The following is a 15,874-nucleotide window of genomic DNA, read 5'->3' as shown; positions in this document are numbered from 1 at the left end:
AGAGTTGCAACCTGCCGTGGCCTAGTTCTCTGTCACCACCGATGATTAAAGTAGGAGGTTGGTCACCTTCCGTTGTACAAAAGCTTCATATACTATGCACCTATTTACACATACAAGACTGTTACCGCAAACCCCGTTTCTCTTTTCCAAACACAATATAAATAATCAAGGGGTTATCTCACTGGTACAACAGTCCTTATTTAACCCCGACTCGTTCTCTTCTTCTCTGGATACAACTCAATTGTCGGGTATCTCTTGTTGGAAGAAAGAAAGACTTAAACAAGAAATTCTGTAGAATAGGAAAAAACTCAAGAACAATTTGCTGTGAAAAGATCTCTTATTCAATATTCTGCCCACATTTGATTGAGTACACATCCATATAAATACCAAAAAAAAAAAACTGACAAAGCAAGAAATAAGCAACTGCAAATAGTAATTTATGGGTAATCATGGACCACTTATTTGAAATTAAGTAACAGCTACAAAAAACAAAACTGAAATCTTAAATGCTAAGTAGTTGGACAGAAGCTACTGGAAGTTTTGAGCACCTTTATTCAACACACCCCCTTGCTTCAAAACTTGTTACTCCCATATGGAACCTGAAGAAATTATGCTTGACACTTGGAAGAGACTTTGTGAGCACATCTGCAACTTGCTCGTTAGTTCCACAATGCTTCAAAATGATTTCTTTCTCAACAACTCAATCGCGAATAAAATAATAACGAATGTCTATGTGTTTTGTCCTGCTGTGGAAGGATGGATTCTTTGTCATTGCAATTGCTGCTTGATTGTCACAAAATATTTCTGTTGGACCAACTTGCTTTTGGAGAAGATCAGCAAGTATCCTTCTTAACCACACTGCTTGACAAGCTGATGATGTTGTTGTAACGTACTCCGCTTCTGATGAGGATAGTGCTAAAATATCTTGGTTTTTTTGAGCTCCCTGAAACAACACGTGGACCAAGAGAAAAAACATAACCAGAGGTGCTCCTTCGATCATCCAAACAGCCACCCCAATCACTGTCAGTAAACCCATATAATTTTGGATTAGGTACATTTGAGTATCAAATCCCAAACTCAACCGTTCCAGCTATATAGCGAAGAATCCTCTTTGCTGCTCCTAGATGATGAACTGAAGGACTGTGCATAAATCTTGAAACTTTGCTAACTAGAATGCAATATCAGGTCTAGTGTGAGTTAGGTAGTTCAAGCCTCCAACTATACTCCTTAAGTGTTTCACATTTGCCAACTTTGTGCCTTCATTTGCAACAAGCGATTCATTCATATTCATTGGTGTTAAACACGAATTCACATTCAACATACTGAATCATTTAAGCAAGTCAGTAGCATACTTTTTTTTGACAAATAAAAATTCCATCATCACACTGGTTCACCTCCGGTCAAGAAAGTAACGTAACAAGCCTATATCTGACATCTCAAATTTTTTAATCATCGAAGATTTGAACCCAACAACATTAGATTCACACGACCCCATATAAATAAGGGCATCTACATAGATGCGGACAACTAAAAAATCAGCTTTACCTTGCTTTTTCACATAGTGAGTAGGCTCACTTTTACTTCTATCAAATCCGTTTTCTTGAAAGTACGAATCTATCTTGTTGTACCATGCTCGGGGGGCTTGCTTAAGCTCGTATAAGGCTTTTTTCAACCTATACACTTTGCTATCATCGCCACATGAAAATCCTTCCGGTTGAGAGACATACACTTCTTCTTCTAGCTCTCCATTTAGAAACGCCGATTTAACATCAAATTGGTACACTTTCCATTTTAATTGTACGGCTAAGACAAGAAAAAATCAAATGGTTTCAAACCGAGCAACTGGAAAAAAGGTTTCTTCGTAATCGACTCCGTGTTGTTGAGCATACCCTTTTACAACCAAACGAGCTTTATGCTTCTGGAATGTACCATCAGCATTGTATTTTGTACGGTACACCCATTTGAGGCTATGACATTTTTTTCTTTAGGCAAATCAACCAAATCCCAAGTCTAATTCTTTCTAATAGCCGCAATCTCATCTTTCATTGCATCTTACCACACCTGTTTCTCTGCTGCATCATCATAAGATATAGGATCAGGATCAGATGCATAAAATGCAAAGCTACATGAGGCATAAATATCCTCCAGTGATCGAAACTTTTTTTGAGGACTTTCAGATGAAGAGCTTGAAGGTGAAGAAGATCCCGATGGTGAAGAAGGTGGAGTTGAAGGTGGTGTAACATTATGTCCATTTTGAGAATTGCTTGTTTCTGCATCTGTGAAGTTATTGACCTCAAATGTAACAAGAACAGATTCCGGTGAGGCCGATGTTTCTGTAATCTTCCAACTCCATTGTTCTACTTCATTAAATTCAACATTCCTGCTTATAATAATTTTTGCACTAATCGGGTTAAATAACCTGTATGTTTTTGAGGAAGTAGAATAGCCAATAAAAATGCATTTTTCTGACTTTTGATCAAGCTTGGTGCGAGATGATGTGACTAATGCATAACCAATGCACCCAAAGATTTTTAAGTGACTTACTTGCGACTTTCTACCTTTCCATGCTTCATAGGGAGTTCGATTTAGAACAACCTTTGTGGGCGAGATGTTCAAAATGTATACAACAGTTGCAACGCCTTCAGCCCGTAATTTTTTGGAAGATTTTTTGCTGCCATCATGCTTCTTACCATGTCACCAATGGTTCGGTTTTTTCGTTCTGCTACTCCATTATGTTCTGGAGTGTGCGGTGCTATAAATTCCCTACGAATACCATTAAAATCACAAATTCATTAAATTTTCATGAGGTAAATTCACCACCATTATCGGAACGAAGAACATTTATGTTATTCTCATTCTCTTTCTCTACCAAAGCCTTAAATTTTTTGAAGCAATCAAAGGTCTCTGACTTATTTTTTAAGAAGTATACCCAACTTATGCGGATGTAATCATCTATAAACAATAAGAAATATCGACTTCCACCAAACGAATCAACAATAATTGGACCACAAACATTGGTATGTACTAATTCAAGACAAGAAGAAGCTCCCCAAGACTTGCCTACAGGAAACAGATTTTGAGTTTGTTTCCCATATACACACCCTTCACAAAAATCCATTGTATCTATTTTTCACATCCCTAAAACCATATTTTTCTGATGTAACAATTTCAACCCATTTATATTTAAGTGACCATAACGTAGATGCCAAATGCTTGACTCACTAGTAGCAACTAAAGCACACTTCCCCATGGTTGAAATTTTAAGAGGAAACATTCTATTTTGTGTCACTGGAATGTTAGCAATGGGCTAACCAGATTTTTTTGTCTCTAATTAAAAAATACCCATCATCAAAAGTACTGAATACCCATAACACATTAATTGCCCAACACTTAGCAAATTATGAGCTAATATAGGAACATATTGCACATCGTGAAGAAGTTTTCCATTACCTTGAGTGGTTTTGATGGAGATTGTACCTTGTCCTTCAATTTGCAATGTATTGTCGTCTCCAAAATGAACTACACCCTTTTGAGTCTCATCAAGCTCTTTAAACAAAGACTTTGTTCCTGTCATATGGTTTGAACATCCGCTGTCCACAAACCACACGCCATTAGATGTATCAACTATGGAAGAATGTGCCATGAATAACTTACTTTCCTTTTCAAATTTTTCTGAAAAGTTTGCATGATTTTGTTCTCGTTTCTTGGTCCAACAATCAACTTCTTTGTGGCCAAGTTTGTTGCAATATCGACATTGAGGGTTCTGTTCTTCTCTCTGCTTGTTCCAATAATCAGCTTCTCTATGGCCAAGTTTGTTGCAATGTTGACATCGAGGGATGTTTTTTTGTTGGCGTTGATCACCAAACTGAACTCTTCCTCTGCCACGACTACAAAATCCACCTATTCCTCGTCCACGACCACGTGAACTTTCTGCACTTCGTTTATTCTGATCCCCAGTTGCTTGAAACGCCTTCTCATCAACTTTCTCACAACACCTATTCATCCTATCTTCATGAGCTATCAAAGAACTCATTAGTTCATCAAAAGTGTAAGTGGACAAGTCCTTTGTTTCCTCGATTGCAGCCACGACATGATTGAAATCCTTGGTCAAACTCCTTAAAACTTTACTGACTACATTTTTATTGCTAATATTTTCACCGTATGACCTCATGTGGCTGACAATTTCAAACACTCTCGAAACAAAAAAACTTGCACCTTTTCCTTCTCTTTCATGCCCAAGGTCTCGAATTCACGACGGAGAGATTGTAGTTTGACATTGATGACTTTTCGATCACCAAGAAATTCTTGTTTCAAAATTGCCCATGCCTGGTTCGATGTTGTCGCTTCTGCAATACGTGAAAAAAACTCATCATCCAATGGTGATTGGATGAAGAATAAAGCCTTTGCATCCTTCTTTCGAGTTTCTCGTAATTGTTGATTTGGCTCTGTTGGTGCCGGGTTTGGTTCTGCATACCCATTATCCACCAAATCCCATAGCTCTTGAGACTTTAACATTGTCTTCATTTTGAGGCTCCAAAGGTGGTACTTCTCCCCCTTGAAAACTGGAATCAATGGTTGTGCTTTAGAACTTGTAACATTGTTTGTCATTATACAGGTTCTGATACAAATTTCGTTAGAAGAAAAAAAAGACTTAAACAAGAAATTCTGATACAGAACAAGGAGAACATGAAAAAACTCAAGAATAATTTGCTGTGTAAAGATCTCTTATTCAATATTCTGCCCACATTTGATTAAGTACACAGCCATATAAATACCAAAAAAAAAAACAAAAAAAAAACCGACAAAGCTAGAAATAAGCAACTGCTAATACTAATTTATGGGTAATCATGGACCACTTATTTGAAATTAAGTAACGGCTACCAAAAACAAAACTGAAATCTTAGATGCTAAGTAGTGGGACAGAAGCTACCGGAAATTTTGAGCACCATTATTCAACATCTTTTTGTGATTCCGCCATCGCCGGAGATAAAGCTTATCAACTTTTTTTTTTCTCTCGTTACTCTCTGTTACTCTCTCGTACGTCAAGAAATCTCCCCATAGCCCTCATGAGTCCATATCCCCATAGCCCTCATGAGTCCATATCTAGGTAACGTATATAAGTTTATATAAGCTTATTCTTAATTTACACCATTGGTCCTTGAACTCTCTTTCCGTGTTCATAATATACCTATCTTCATTATTCTTTAATTAGTGATTTGTTAACTGGTCAATTTGCACCTTGAAGTTTCATATTTTTGTACTCATTGAATTTTATGTAATTTATCCTTAATTTTAAGTCTTCGTAATTGCACCTAACTCATTTTATTTGAACTTAATTGGAACTTAAGCTCCTTTTACTAAATTAAGATATTAATTATGCCGTTTTTTTATTTATCTTAATTATCTTGCAATTTAATTAATTAACTTTATACATTTTGATTATTAATTCATTTTCTGTTTAATTTATTCATTTTATAATTTGGAACCGAAATAATTTTACACCATCAAATATTCATGCAACGGAAAAACTAACATCATTAATGGAAGGTTTTTCGGGTCGTTACATGCTAAATTTTTTTTATTTATAACTTTTATGTACTCACCTTTCGCATTAAATTATGTAACATGTTTGGTTAATACTGATCATGTACTCCATAAACTGTTTTTTTTATCAAAATTTGAAATGGAATGAAAAAATACACAACATATTATAATGACTTCTATTATTATCGTATATGTACTTGTTCATTGTATGAAATATTTTGTTATCCAACTTTTTATTAAAGCAACCGAAATGCAAAAAAGAATTAAAAAAAGTCAATAAGTGACACTTAAGTAATTTTCAGGTATACCCGACCCGACCTAAAACCCGTGAACCCTCGGGTATCGGGTAGTAATATTTTAAGGAAATACCAAAACTACCAAACCCGTTTTATCAGAAACCCAAAAATTTTACCCGATCAGCACCCCTACTAAATACTAAGGGGAAATACAGAGACGTGGAAAAGGAAATAATATTCTTGAAAGGGGATTTTTCTATTCACCCCCTAATTCCTCATTTACCCCTCTTTTTTGTCGTTTTTTTTTTTTTTTGAACTATTTTTAAATAAATACATATATTTTTTTTCTTTTTTATAAATACATACTTTTTTTTGCTTTTTTTTTAACTCTTTTTTATTAAGACTGTCTCTATGTTATTTTTCCGTTCAGACTGATTGCAATCCTAAATTAAATGACTGAAACAAATCGAAAGTAAAAATATTGATTTTTTTTTTGAATTTAAACAAATAAAAATTTTGATTTTTTTGTGAATTTAAATTTGACCTTAAAAATGTTACAAACATCAAAACGAAATTATTAATTTACAATTTTACCCTTAAAAAATGAACAATTTCTAAAGATTGTCACTACAACGTTATTATTAAACAACACAATGTTATTTTTAAACAAATTAAAATTAAACATTAAAAAATTAAAATTTTACATTCGATTAATTTAATTAAAAAATTAAAATTTTATATTCGATTAAGCAAATTAAACAAATAAACATAAAGTCATAAAAGAAGCTAATGAGGTGTAATTGTATTTATATATTTGCATTACTCATGATGAATTTCTTTTAATTATTAAATACAAAATATCAAAAAATACAAAAAACAAAAAAACAAAAATACAAAAAATCAAAAAGATTAAGAAAAGCACAAAAAATCAAAAAATTAAAACAACATACGACTACTGAAAAAAATTAAAAGATAGGATACATAACTTGAAACTCATCTTCCTGCACTTCCCTTTCTCTTGGTAAAAAAAATTAAAAGACAAATGTAATTAGAAATGCGATCTGATAAGTAAATTTGCAGTTCGTTGACTAAACTAGTGGTTTGGCTTTCTCCGCAGAAGTCCAAAAGTCTTCCACCCACGCACGCCCATCACCATCTCGCTGCTTTTGATGATCATCCAGATTCATCTCATCCAAATTTCTTCGCAATCATTTTAACCTTGCTTAACAAAGATTTGATTTTTATCAGGATCCTTCAATCACACCTTCAATGGCATCTTCTTCAACTTCATCCATTCGCAAGATCTTTAAGTATGATGTATTTTTAAGTTTCAGGGGCGAAGACACTCGTACGAACTTCGTTGACCATCTTTATCATGCTCTTAAGCAAAAAAGCATTCATACTTACAAGGACGACGAAGAAATCAAAAAAGGGGAAAACATCAGTGATGAGCTCATCGGATCCATTGAAGACTCCAAATTCTACATCATTGTTTTCTCCAAGGGATATGCCTCTTCATCATGGTGCTTGAATGAACTTGTTAAGATAATGGAGTGTCAGAAGACGAACGAGCATACCGCTTACCCCGTTTTCTATGATGTGGAACCACGGGAAGTCCGGAAACAAGAGGGGGCAGTAGCAGACGCCTTTTACGACCTTCAAAATAAAGAGGCTGCTGGAATATGGAGAGAGGCTCTCAAAGAAGCAGCGGATCTGGCTGGGTGGGAGTTGAAGAACACTGCTGACGGGTAATTCCTTCATTAGATCTCTGCAATATTTTGAATCTTTTTGATCTACTGTATAACCTGGAGTCCTGGATATAAATGGCTCTTATATGGCATCTTAGATTGTCAAATTTTAATACGTAATTTTTCATATGTTAATTATAGATCTGAAAGTGACTGGTCATATGGGATTTTGAGTAAGCTAACTGAATCTTCTTTAAAATGCAGGCATGAAGCTAAATTCATCAGAAAAATAGTTGAGGTGGTTTCACTAGAGTTACGTTCCATTAGTTTAAGCATTGATGAAAAGCTAGTAGGAATGGAGACCCGGATCAAAAATCTTGTACCATCTCTAGGAATTGGCTGTGACGATGTCCGCATGATCGGGATCAAGGGCATGGGAGGTGGTGGAAAGACAACTTTAGCAAGAGCTGTTTTTGATCACATATCCTTTCAGTTCGAAGGTACAAGCTTCGTTGAAAATGTCAGGGAAAATGCTTCTTTCTCCGGTTTAAAGTCTTTGCAAAAGCAAGTCCTTTCAGATGTCTTCAATGAAGACATAAAAGTAAGTGGTGTTTTTGAAGGGAAACACATGATGAAAAGGAGGATGCCTAATAGCAAGGTTCTTGTTGTTATAGATGATGTGGATCATATAGACCAACTTGAGGCGTTAGCAGGCCAGCTTAATTGGTTTAAGCCGGGGAGTGTAATTATCATCACAACAAGAGACGAGCAAGTGTTGGTAGCACACCGAGTGAAGTTCATTCATGATGTCAATCTGCTATCATATGAGGAGGCAATTTGCCTCTTCAGTAAGTTTGCATTTGGGAGAGATAATCCAATTCAAGGGTATGAAGAGCTATCAAGACAAGTTGTATATTATGCGGCTGGTCTTCCCTTGACGATTAAAGTTTTGGGTTCGTTTCTTTGTGGAAAAGATGAGCTTGAATGGATAGATGCCCTAGAAAGACTAAAAACGATTCCGGAAACACAAACTTTGAAAAAGTTGGAAATAAGCTATATATCTCTAGAGGAGGATTACAAGGAAATGTTTCTAGATGTTGCATGCATCATGAAAGATTGGCTGAAAGATGAGGCTATCAAAGCGCTTGAATGTTGTGGGTTTCAAGCTAGAAATGGTTTAAGAGTTCTTCAGCAAAAATCTCTTATAACTATTTACAAGAACTATGATTATAATCACCTAGGCATGCATGACCATATTGTAGAAATGGGCAAGAATATTATTCGTCGTGGGCACCCAGATGAGCCTCACAATCATAGCCGATTGTGGAGTGAAGATGAAATTGAAGAGATATTAGCTAATGATTTGGTGAGGATAATGTTTACTTATATTTGGTAAAAAAACCAACACATTTATAGTTATTATGACACAAGTTTCATGGTGATTTCTTTTGGATTGTAGGGTACTAAAGCAACAAGATGTATACGATTCTCGTCTATGAAATTCAATCCTCATAATTTTATAAAAGGTCTGAGAAAGATGAAGGAACTTAGATTTCTTTCTGTTTATGCATATTCTTCCAGTGATTTGGAGTTTAGTATGGCCGGCTCAGACTTCCCAAATGCTCTACGATATGTGGATTGGACCTATTACCCTTTTAGTTCTTTACCCACAATGTTTCAAGCAAATAATCTTGTTGCACTTAAAATGGTTCGCAGCAGAATTGTACAACTTTGGGAAGGTGGAGAAAGTAAGGTAAAATTATGGTTGATCAATTGATCGGTATGATTCATTATATAATGTTATACATACATTGTTTTGTTATTACACCAATATTCATTTTGTTTTTCGCTTATTTTAGGTCTTTAACAAGCTCAGATTTCTTAACATCAGTTATTCAATGTTGAGTACCATTGACCTTGGGCTTACTCCAAATCTCGAGACGTTGACTCTTCATCAATGCAATGATTTGCTAGAATTTCATATGAGTGTTGGATGTTTAAAGCTCACCTCTGTTGACATTGAAGGTTCAAGGTTGAGTGCCCTTGACCTTGGGCTGGCTCCAAATCTTGAAAAGTTGCTTCTTTCTGAATGCAACTATTTGGAAAAACTTCACTTGCCCCGAAGATGTCTAAATCTAACAGAATTAACACTCATCAATTTAAAGTTGAGGACCCTTGACATTGGACTGACTCCAAATCTTAGGTGGTTACATATTTATAAACCTAAGAGTTTGGAAGAACTTAACATGGCCAATGAATGTAGAAAGCTCGCCTCTCTCGACATTAGTCATTCAAAGTTGAGGATCCTTGACCTTGGGATGACTCCAAATCTAGAGAAGTTAAATCTTCAAGAATCTTGTTGTTTGGAAGAACTTCACATGGCCAATAAATGTAAAAAGCTCACCAAACTCAAAATTAGTCATTCAAAATTGAGGACCCTTGACCTTGGGATGACTCCAAATCTAGAGAAGTTAAATCTTCAAGAATCTTGTTGTTTGGAAGAACTTCACATGGCCAATAAATGTCAAAAGCTCACCAAACTCAAAATTAGTCATTCAAAATTGAGGACCCTTGACCTTGGGATGACTCCAAATCTAGAGAAGTTAAATCTTCAGGAATCTTGTTGTTTGGAAGAACTTCACATGGCCAATGAATGTCAAAAGCTCGCCGTACTCAAAATTAGTCATTCAAAATTGAGGACCCTTGACCTTGGGATGACTCCAAATCTCAAGAAGTTATATCTCAATGACTGTCATAAATTGGTAGAACTTCACACTCCCATTGGAAGTCTAAACAAGCTTGTCCATGTAGACTTAAGTGGTTGTTTGAGGTTTAGCTCTTTTTTGTTTCAGATTAAGGATTATACTTCTTGTAGTGTGGATGAATCACTTGAGGTTGGTCCTTCAGCTGAATTACAACTGATTGTCGAGACCATAGAAATATGCCTGCTTCACCCCAACAATAACTTGCCAAAGTTTCGGTTTAAGTGTTTTTATAAAGATCGAATCTCATTTACTAGAAATCTTGAGATGCTTCTTTCTGTAGGTATGTGTGCTTGCACAAACCTTGAAACATTATCACAAAGCATTTGTGGGTTACGACATTTAAGAAAGCTTGAACTCAAAGGCAGTTTTCTAGAGGCGGTCAAGGATTTTGACCAGTTTGATTGTGTGGAGGAGCTAATTTTGTCTTATACAAAGATAAACCATCTTCCAGATAGCATTTGTATGTTGAAACATTTGAAATCTCTTCAACTTATAGATTGTCTGCTACTTGAGAGGTTACCTGAGGATCTTGACCGATTAGAATGTTTAGAGAATCTAACTTTGTCATCTACAACAATTAAACATATTCCGGATAGCATTTGTATGTTGAAACATTTGAAATCTCTCAGACTTACATTCTGTTGGCTTCTTGAAAAGTTACCCGAGGGTATTGGCAAATTAGAAAGTTTAAGGAAGCTCACTTTGTCATATACGATGATTAAGCATTTACCCGATAGCATTTGTATGTTGAAACGTTTAACTTCTCTCGAACTTGATCATTGTTTGTTGTTTGAAAAGTTACCTGAGGAACTTGGACGTTTAGAACATTTAGTAGAGTTATGTGTACGAGGTACACGCATAATTCATCTTCCACAGAGCATTCTTTTGGTAAAAGGTCTGCGTATCTCCGGGTCGAGGGAACTTCTTGAGTCGTGTGGGTTTACATCGGAGATACGAGGCTCACTATCTTACTGCTGCTACATACAGCTGCCCAAAGCAGAAGTCTCCAGGGATGAATTTTTTGAAGCTTTGTAACAGGTACTTTCTGTGTTCTTTATTGATCATGTCACACTGATTTAAATAATAAAATTGATATGTCGGTTACTAAATTTCAGCCACAAATCAAAATTAATAATTAAAAGAAAATAAAGTACTATACATGCAGACAATGTTCGTCTTAATCTGTTCTCTTCTCTTGATTTTTTCTCTTAAAAAGCTAAATTCAATGATTTTTGCAGAAAAGAGGTGCTGAAAAAAGGGATTAAGCCTAATTCAAGTTCTTGTTGTGTAGAATTTCAAAGTATAATGTTACAATAAGTATAAATTAAAAGTACAATCCCATGGTTGGGTAGATTATCTAAGTATAATGTTGTAATAAGAATTCTTTTTTGAAAGTACAATGCTATAATTGGGTAGATTAATCAAAGTGTAATGTTTTAATAAGAAAAGAAAGTAGAACGCTATATCTGGAAAGCATAATGTTTTATAAGAATAACATTGGATGTACAATGTTATAATTAGGTAGATTTTTCAGAGCATAATGTTTTAATAAGAAAAAAATGTAAGTACATTGCTATATTTGGGTAGATCATTCAAAGTATAGTGTTCTAATAAGAAAAGGTTTTGAAAGTACAATGCTAACTTGAGTCGATTTTTCAAACTACATTGCTTTAATAAGAAAAACAAAGGAACATGCTGTAATCAAATGAAATGAATGTGGGAGGCCATACTACATCAATAAATGAAAGTATGTTGCTATATCTTAGATTAGTCCGATACTTATGTATGAATATACATGTGTATAAATGTATGTATGTATGTATCAACATTATTTTCCACATTATATTACAATTTAGAAACGGTTGATCTTTTATCATCCACAATATAATCTATGTGTTCACCTTGAAATGTGTGTGCAGATACGGGTAGAAGAAGGGTTGATTCCAAGTTCAATATCTTTGACTTTATGTTGGGGATTCCTGATGATTGAAGCATTGTTACTAGTTGAAATCAATGTGAGACTTCTTCAAAAGAAGAAACACATAGTGGACAAAGAGAATGAGTTGGAAGTGATCTCCATTAGAACCATGGCTCAAGAGATGTTAGGTTGGGACTTTCCAAATGTCATTTGAACTGCAAGATTTTGATAATAAATTCGTTCCATTCTTCATTTAATGGGACAATCAAAAATTGATCGTTGGTCTTGTTTGTAACTTTGTTTTTAGACTTAGAGCTTAATGCTTTGTATTTTGAAATATAATTTAGGTTACCACTCTAATTTTTCATGGATGAACCCAAGACCGTATCCTGATTAACAATAAGATTGTAGTTTTGAAAGTTATGAATCATCTCATGTATGTGTTGATTGCAACCTTAATTGTTTGTGAATAGAGTTTTGATAAAAAGTTGTTACAATAGGAAAAACGTTCTGCTACATATGTAGGGTGCACATAATGCACGCACCCACAACAGGATGATTTTGAGAAGCTCTAGAGGCCCATAAAAGTCATTTCACAAAGAACTGTTGTACTTTCTCTATTTTCTAGTTGATCATCGTACTCTGAATTAAAAGGTGGTCTTTTTGGTCTTGTTGTAGATGGTAATAATTATTTTTTAGCCAAAAACCCAAAAATTAAGTTAAGTGCGTCTCTCGACTTTGGAAAAGGTTGATATGATGGGTCTCTACTAATCCAGTGACTTATAATAGAAAAAGAAAATTTTTCCACATGTAACTTTCTTCATGTTATTTTATAGAGGGACAAGTTTATTGTTGTGTACTTGTGTGTATGCTCCTCTTAGAACTGGACGTGAAACATTACACACATTTCTTTATGAACTAATTTTTTTTGGAACTAATCCTGGGTGTTGATGGTATGTTAACTTTGTTTTTTTCCTTGATTTCATAGGGTTTATGTATATATTCCAAAAAGTTATTTCATCATATAATTGATTTCTACCAGGCAACTGGCAAAGTAGTTTTATTGCATTGATCATGGAGGATGGAACACTAGATAGATTTCGCTCTTCAACAATCTTGGAAACTGAAGTGAATATTGTTAATTGACCTTCATTTGATCCCTAAATAGGCAATCTATTTTTTTAAATCTGATCTCATAATTGCACAGGAGATGGAAGTGTTATGGTTTTTAATTGATACTTGTATATCTTAATTGTTTTGTTGGGTGCCTCATTACTGAAGTTCAAGTATTTTTCTACATTTTAGTGAGCAATAAATTGAAAAGGCTCCCATGAAAAAGTTAAATTCAATGGTTTTGCAGAAATAAGATGCTAAGAAATATGACGTATGTATGTTTGGGGTTAAATGTATGAATTAGAAACATAATTTCATTTTTTTATCGTATATCCTGTGATAATTGAAAGGGACACCTCACCAATATGGGAGGATTTGAATATATATTAACAAAATATAGTTACTACAGAAAAGATATACAGAGAATAACTTACAAGATAAAACAAATTAATTATTTAATGTAATTGATTATGTTGATTTATTCCTAATATCCCCACAAACATCTAGCCAAGTGCCGGTCCAAGACAATTTGAGACCCGGGGCAAAGTAAAAGAATGAGGCCCCTATAACATTTTTTTTTTTGTAAAGGAGGGCACCAGCTTCAGGATATTTTATTAATTAAAAAAATATATTTAAATTGGAGACTACCTACCTATAGAAAATAAAAAGGCTTAAAGACAAACCCCAATAGCCAAACAACCTAAAATTATTAATGCAAAACAGAAAAATAAAATGCCAAAACATGCTCTACACTCTAATATATAAACATAACAAAAAAAAAACTAAATAATGCAGGAAAAAACCTTACCATCAAGTAAGAAGTAATTCTAGAAGATTCTTCGGGTGATTGTACTTCATTTTCATTATTCAAGTCATTTTTTTCTAATAATTTGGTGATTTTATGGAAAAGTAGGTTCAACATTCATATCAAATGTAATGGCCTAAGCATTAATCTTCATTTCTATAATTTTTTTAAAAAAATTCATTATATTTTTCAATAAAATATCACCAAATTGCCACACCAAATAGAAATTCATCATTTCAATAGCATTAACTAAACTTTCTTATAAGAAAGTAATATTTACATCATCACATAATAAACATAATTCTATTAAAATATATATAACTTTGACACTTTTTATATAACTCTCCCATCACAACTAAGAAATTAACAAAAAAAATATATACTAATGTGATGTTGATTGTGTTGTTGACCGTAGAAAACCTCTACGGCTGACTAGTTGTAAAATGGCCAAATAAAGCAGCAAATCCTTATTCCTGAAGTATAGAGAAAACAAAAATTAAGCTGGATACATTTAAAAACAGATTAAAACAGAATCCGATTTCACTTTTCAAGTTGATTGTTAAAAGATATTAAAACAAACTAAAATCAATTAAAATTGGATTTCTAAATAGATTAAAACAAATTAAGAAAATGAAGTTCAAAATCAAATTCAAGTTGATTTTTAAAAACCTCTAAATCAGATTTCTGAGAATTTCAAAAAAGAAAGAGACTATAAGAAGGCTAGACCTTACATAGAAGTCGACTGTGTCTGAATTCAGATTGTCTCTAACCCTACATTTCCGAAATGAATGAGGGTAACTTGAAATTTTCGGCAATTGAAAAATAAATCGAATTGAGGCAGCGGCTCTCTAATCGATTTTCACTTTTCTGAAATCGATTTGCACCTTTTGAAAACGTGAAAGGAAGGAGAGTTATCATATTATCGTTTCTAAATTCAATTTTAGTTCACTGACTCTTGAATCAAGCTTGTTTGGGACTTTGGTGGTATTTTGGACAAATTCAGAAATTAGAAAAAGGGTAAGAAATCAATCGATTTGAGAAAGAAATAGAATTATAGAAGAAGAGCTAACCGTTACTTGGAGAACTGGATTCTGTCTTTTGGATTCTCCATGAAAATCGATTATTCAAGAGCTACGAGCCTTGGAAATCGCAAGTCAAACGCACGCCACTGTCTCGGTCGCTACTTCGTGTCTCAGTCGCTACTTCGCTTCCACTCCCGCTCATTAGAGGTATTGGGTATTTGGGCTTTGAACAGACAGTCCACTAGGCTTAAAATAGTTGGGCTGTTACTATATAATTAATATAATAGGTTATAAAATGGGGTCCCTTTGGGGCGGTTGCCTAGCTTGCCCAGGCCAGGCCGGCCCTGCTAGCCCCAACTATTGCCATGCATTAAAATACAAAGCAATTTCACTTCCCTGACTGTGTATATCAATCAAAGTATAATGTTCTAATAAGAAAAAATTTGAATCTTTAAAGTACATTGCTACATTTGGTAGATTTTCAAAGATTATGCTGTAATAAGAAAAAGTTAAAAGTATACTGCTATAACTGGTAAGAGTTTTACTTATTAGAACACTATAGTTTGAAAAGACACTTAAACACGTATTAATTCAATCCTTTTAATATCAAGAGTGGATTAAATTCTAAAATCTAGGCGTAAAAAAGAGCTTTTAAACATGTTTAAGAAGAGATCTAAACAACCATTGATGCTTGTTCCTTTTGATTTTGGTCCAGCATATACAATGTAAATGAAATCACTAATAGCTGCAACAAGAAATATAGAAAGTTTCAACTAAGAGCAC

At 34.2% G+C, this 15,874-nt stretch overlaps 2 protein-coding genes and 1 long non-coding RNA gene across 4 annotated transcripts; 1 reads left to right on the top strand and 2 right to left on the bottom strand.

Moving 5' to 3' along the window:
- Positions 1-700: 700 nt before the first annotated feature.
- LOC145099479 (uncharacterized) lies at positions 701-4,171 on the bottom strand. The gene is made up of 6 exons (XM_079037051.1): positions 3,384-4,171; positions 2,626-2,763; positions 2,057-2,419; positions 1,836-1,967; positions 1,241-1,322; positions 701-943 (listed from the first exon to the last, which is right to left on the bottom strand). The coding sequence occupies exons 1-6, from the start codon at positions 4,169-4,171 to the stop codon at positions 701-703; spliced, it is 1,746 nt and encodes a 581-aa protein (XP_078893177.1).
- A 2,703-nt stretch (positions 4,172-6,874) lies between these two features.
- Positions 6,875-12,604, top strand: LOC145097216 (TMV resistance protein N-like). The gene is made up of 5 exons (XM_079034739.1): positions 6,875-7,528; positions 7,733-8,834; positions 8,928-9,221; positions 9,328-11,271; positions 12,153-12,604. Exons 1-4 carry the CDS (start codon positions 7,050-7,052, stop codon positions 11,266-11,268), a joined length of 3,816 nt encoding a protein of 1,271 aa, XP_078890865.1. The 5' UTR covers positions 6,875-7,049; the 3' UTR covers positions 11,269-11,271; positions 12,153-12,604.
- Positions 12,605-14,308: 1,704 nt separating this feature from the next.
- On the bottom strand, positions 14,309-15,255 carry LOC145100665 (uncharacterized). 2 transcript variants are annotated; one of them, XR_013705187.1, is made up of 3 exons: positions 15,140-15,255; positions 14,796-14,953; positions 14,309-14,542 (listed from the first exon to the last, which is right to left on the bottom strand). It is a non-coding gene; the product is annotated as an uncharacterized LOC145100665 (long non-coding RNA). The 2 variants fall into 2 exon arrangements; XR_013705188.1 differs by having other exon boundaries at positions 14,801-14,953.
- Positions 15,256-15,874: the final 619 nt, after the last annotated feature.

The sequence above is a fragment of the Lactuca serriola genome, chromosome 4 (assembly GCF_051521515.1).
Source record: "Lactuca serriola cultivar US96UC23 chromosome 4, Lser_US96UC23_V15, whole genome shotgun sequence".
Classification (NCBI taxonomy): domain Eukaryota; kingdom Viridiplantae; phylum Streptophyta; class Magnoliopsida; order Asterales; family Asteraceae; genus Lactuca; species Lactuca serriola.
This window is presented reverse-complemented; position numbering and strand designations above follow the sequence as displayed.

Bases quoted from the DNA above. Each gene is read 5' to 3' on its own strand.
- LOC145099479 (XM_079037051.1), bottom strand. From the start codon at position 4,171: ATGAGGTCATACGGTGAAAATATTAGCAATAAAAATGTAGTCAGTAAA. The intron at 1,968-2,056 runs GTAAGATGCAAT...AAAATGTCATAG, and splicing joins GCAGCAGAGAAACAGGTGTG to CCTCAAATGGGTGTACCGTA. The intron at 1,323-1,835 runs GTTTGAAACCAT...TAAATGATTCAG, and splicing joins ACCTTTTTTCCAGTTGCTCG to TATGTTGAATGTGAATTCGT.
- LOC145097216 (XM_079034739.1), top strand. From the start codon at position 7,050: ATGGCATCTTCTTCAACTTCATCCATTCGCAAGATCTTTAAGTATGAT. The intron at 8,835-8,927 runs GTGAGGATAATG...TTTGGATTGTAG, and splicing joins AGATATTAGCTAATGATTTG to GGTACTAAAGCAACAAGATG. The intron at 9,222-9,327 runs GTAAAATTATGG...CGCTTATTTTAG, and splicing joins GGGAAGGTGGAGAAAGTAAG to GTCTTTAACAAGCTCAGATT.